General features: G+C 36.0%; 1 protein-coding gene across 1 annotated transcript; it reads left to right on the forward strand.

The window, feature by feature from the left end:
• The first annotated feature begins 911 nt into the window (after positions 1-911).
• On the forward strand, positions 912-1,853 carry LOC104980726 (olfactory receptor 8D2-like). The gene has a single exon (XM_010829504.1). The coding sequence runs from the start codon at positions 912-914 to the stop codon at positions 1,851-1,853; it is 942 nt and encodes a 313-aa protein (XP_010827806.1).
• The last annotated feature ends 2,633 nt before the right edge of the window (positions 1,854-4,486 follow it).

Here is a 4,486-nt window from a genome sequence, read left to right on the forward strand (position 1 = left end):
GGGCAAAGAAAGACTGAAAAAAGAGTCAGGTCACTGTGGATTTGTACGTGGCAGGTTTAATAAATGAAGGAACTTCTGAGGCTTGTCTCTGGTGGCCATATGGCAGTAGAGCTCCACACCTGCCCCCCAGAATCTTAAAGGTTTATTTAATGAAATAAGCAGTGAAAATATTATTGCTTTCAAATTGTGTGATTTAATGCAAATGTTTCCTTAACCTCTTTCTCAGTCTCTCAGTCAAGCAAAAACAAAGAAAAAGTCAAAATATCTTGGAGGAAATAAGCACTTTGCAATTGGAGTCAGAGAAGACCAAATTAAAGATGTTAAAGATGACAAAGCCAAGAGGAGAAATGCAAGAGATACCAGCAAGAGACCAGTTATACTCGGCCTTGAGACATTGGAAGAGAGAATAGATTGTTGCAGACTGGACATCAACAAAACAGGGTGGTAACACTGTACTGTTTCTCTAAAGGTGTCTGAATTACAGAAAGGTAGTTTTCCATTAATTGTTATTGTTCAGTCACCCAGTCGTGACTCTCTCTTTGTGACCCCATGGACTGCAGCATGCCAGGCCTTCCTGCCCCTCACCATCTCCCCAAATTTTCCCAAGTTCTTGTCCATTGCATCGGTGATGCCATCCATCCATCCATTAATAGGGGAATCTAAAATTCCATTTGTAAAGACAAAATGGTTTTCACCCCTAAATGTCACTTGAGAGTAGTAAAAACTGAAACCAAATAAAGCACCAACATCTTGATAAAGTCTTCAATCAAGAATAGATTTTAGTCTCTTGTTTCCTGAAATTCTGGGTCAGTTAGAAACCATGCCATTCATCAGATCTTGGATTGTTAAATCCTGTCAGATGACAATATTTGGCCAATGAGACTCTGTTCCCCAAACCAACTGGGAGAAGAATGGATACAGGAAATCATTCTTCAGTAACTGAGTTCATCCTTGAGGGGTTAACAGACCAGCCAGGACTCCAGCTCCCTCTCTTCTTCCTGTTTCTATTGATCTACATGGTCTCCATGGTGAGCAACCTGGGCTTGGTCATTTTAATCAGGATCAGTTCTCAGCTTCACGTGCCCATGTATTATTTTCTCAGTAATTTGTCCTTCATAGATCTCTGCTACTCCTCAGTCATAATTCCAAAGATGCTGGTGAACTTCATGTCAGAAAAGAACTTCACTTCCTTCCCTGAGTGCATGGTCCAGCTCTTTTTCTTCTGCTTCTTCGGTATTAATGACTCCTACATGCTGACAGCCATGGCATATGATCGTTATGTTGCCATCTGTAACCCCTTGCTCTACACTGTTACCATGTCCCACAGAGTCTGTTTCCTACTGGTCACTGGTGTGTATATAATGGGGGCTGTTGGAGCCTCGATTCACACCAGCTTCATATCTAGTCGCTCCTTCTGTGGCACTAATGTCATCCACCATTACTTCTGTGACATCCTTCCTCTTCTGAATATATCTTGCTCAAGAGACTACACCAAGGAACTTTCTGTGATGATTTTGGTTGGATTCAATGTCTTTGCATGTGCTGTAGCCATCTTCATCTCTTATGCTTTTATCCTTCCCAGCATCTTGCGCATCCACTCAGCTGAAGGCAGATCTAAGGCTTTCAGTACCTGCAGCTCCCACCTTGCAGCTGTTGGGGTTTTCTATGGCTCCATCATCTTCATGTATTTTAAACCATCTACCAGTGACACAGTGCAGGAGAAGGTGGCCTCTGTGTTTTATACCACAGTGATTCCCATGCTTAACCCCCTTATCTACAGCCTTAAGAACAAGGATGTCAAAGAATCCATTAAAAAAGTTCTGAAGGGTGGGATAGTTCCCAGGTCTGTGTAGAAAACAGTACTTTTGAAAAGAAATAGCACAAATAGACCTTGTGTTTTCTTTTAGCTTGTTTTTAGCACTAATTATTTTCACATCAAGAGCCATTTTAAATTAAAAGGTCTGAATAACTTATTTTCAATTACTCTTTAGGTGCCCCTATTCCCAAGTGTCTTTTCAGTTCAGTTCAGTTCAGTCGCTCAGTCATTTCCGACTCTTTGCAACCCCATGAATCGCAGCACGCCAGGCCTCCCTGTCCATCACCAACTCCCAGAGTTCACTCAGACTCACGTCCATCGAGTTGGTGATGCCATCCAGTCATCTCATCCTAACTGTCCTTAGTTTCCTACCTACTTAAGAAACAAAATCTTACCTACATTTCACCCTTTGGTATAAGCTTATAGGTACCTCAGAACTCTCTTTTTGTAATTTTTCTTGCTGAACTGAAAACTCCTGACCAAACTTTCTGAAGTTGTAATATCAAATGATGACTAAATATGTAAATCCCCTTAGGTATTTGCATTTTTAAAACACAACAGAGTTATAGAGGCAATATACATTTTTTTTGGTAAAACTTTTTAAGGAAATCTGTGAATGCTAAGTTGCTAAGTTGCTGCAGTCATGTCTGGCTCTTTGCAACCCTATGTAGTTTCTAGTAAATAAGAAGAAATAGTATTTTCCTAACATTTCTAGCCATTGTTATAACCATCAAAAATAATATCTGTCTTGTGGCAGTCTCAAGCAGGGTGGAGATTGGGATGAGCATGGAATAAAAGAACAAAATTATTTTAAATTTTCACTCTAATTTTAACTTACGTATTTTCTTTTTTTTTAATTTTATTTTATTTTTAAACTTTACAATATTGTATTAGTTTTGCCAAATATTTTCTTTCCAACTTATTATGTATTTTAAATTGGATCTTAATAAGACTTTCTTCTGGATGACTTCTTTAGTTATTCTCTACTTATTTTCTCACTGTTCATAGTAATTCCTGTGCCCCACCATAGCATTATATCTCACTCTTCCAGTCAATCAATCAATTTTTGATGGACAACCATGTGCCAGACAGGCAAAATCCCTACCCTTTTAGGGAACAAATAATGAAAAAGAAAATTTACACATTGCATATAAGGAGGAGAAATTTTAAAAGTGTGCTTTAAACAGGGAAAACAAGTGTCAGAGTAATGGTAGGTGACAAAGGGATGGTGGGGAAGGAAGACAAATATCTGTAGGGCTTTATGGGAAGGTTTGAAAGTTTTGACTGTCCTTCTAAGTGAAATGGGAAGTCACTGAGGGTGTCAACAGAAAAAGACCTGATCTGATATATAGGTGACTCTTGCTCTTTCTGCTGAATGGGCCTAAAAGCAATGAAATCCAAGTAACAAAGATCATACCTATCATCTAAGGATATTTGGGTTCTAACTATGACACTCCACTAAAGGAAACCAAGACTTAATGGAGAAGTGGCAGATTCCAAGGTAGGATATCTAAAATTCAGGATGAGTCTAGAACATCTCAGTATTTCATAGAGGAAGAAAGTGCCCAATAATTATGGAGATGTATCAAAAGGAAGGAGCCCATACTGGACAAATTTAGAGCAATTTAAATATCAGAATGGATGGTTTATGAGATTCTATGAGTCCTTCCTGATATAAAAATAATAACGATGATAATAATAAAATTAAAATAATAGAAAAGGGAAAGTACTTCTTTACAGAATGCTGTCAACTAATGACAGAATGATATCATTCTATATCTAAATAAATCTGTATCTGATATAAATTTATATATAAACATTATATATAAACATATATTTATTAATTTACATAATCATTATAATTATATATATGTTTATAAATATAAATTCAGATATAAATCTATATCTGAATTATATAATTACAAACTTATCAAATTGCAATAAACATACTAATAATTGAATTAGCTAAGAATCATCAATTGAAACTAAAATCAATAGGTTGAAAGTACCTCGCTCTTAAGGGAATAAGAAAAAGACAGACATACAATCTTAAGGTGTCATGTCACAGATTCCTCATTCATAATAAAGTAAAGGGAATACCTCTACAATAGTAAATTTTAATAGAAACCTTTTTTAACCCAATGATTAAATTTAACATTAGCAATAATGGAACAAATTGATGTCTCATTCCTTCTGTGATTTTCTGAAAGAAATAACACAATGTCACCTAAAGTAGCCATCTGAGCCAAAGATGTTTAACCTGAATTTAATCACAAGGAATTAGACAAGTGAAAACTGAAAGATCATCAAACATAATGAACTATGTTCTTTTTATTTTATTTTTTATTTTTTTTTACCATGTTCTTTTTAAATGCCAGTGTCATAAAAGACTGAAAAAGGCTGGGAAAAAGACTTTAAATTATGTATACTAAAGAGAAATGTCAATTAAATATTATGCTTAGTTAGCTCTTTGATAAAAAACAAAACAAAAATAATCTGTAACGCACATTATTGGGGACAACTGAGAATTAAATGTGGGTTATATGTTCATCAGTAAAAGTGAATCAATGTTAAGTTTTCTGAGTCTAATAGTTGCATTGTGGTTGTATAGGAGGACATCTCCTTTCCTAGAGGACTTATGCCAAACTGTTTAAGGATAAAGTGTCATGA

Source organism: Bison bison, unplaced genomic scaffold, assembly GCF_000754665.1.
Source record: "Bison bison bison isolate TAMUID 2011002044 unplaced genomic scaffold, Bison_UMD1.0 scf7180017864506, whole genome shotgun sequence".
In the NCBI taxonomy this organism is placed as follows: Eukaryota; Metazoa; Chordata; class Mammalia; order Artiodactyla; family Bovidae; genus Bison; species Bison bison.

What these genes read in the sequence shown, in the direction of transcription:
- LOC104980726 (XM_010829504.1), top strand. Translation starts at nt 912, where the DNA reads ATGGATACAGGAAATCATTCTTCAGTAACTGAGTTCATCCTTGAGGGG.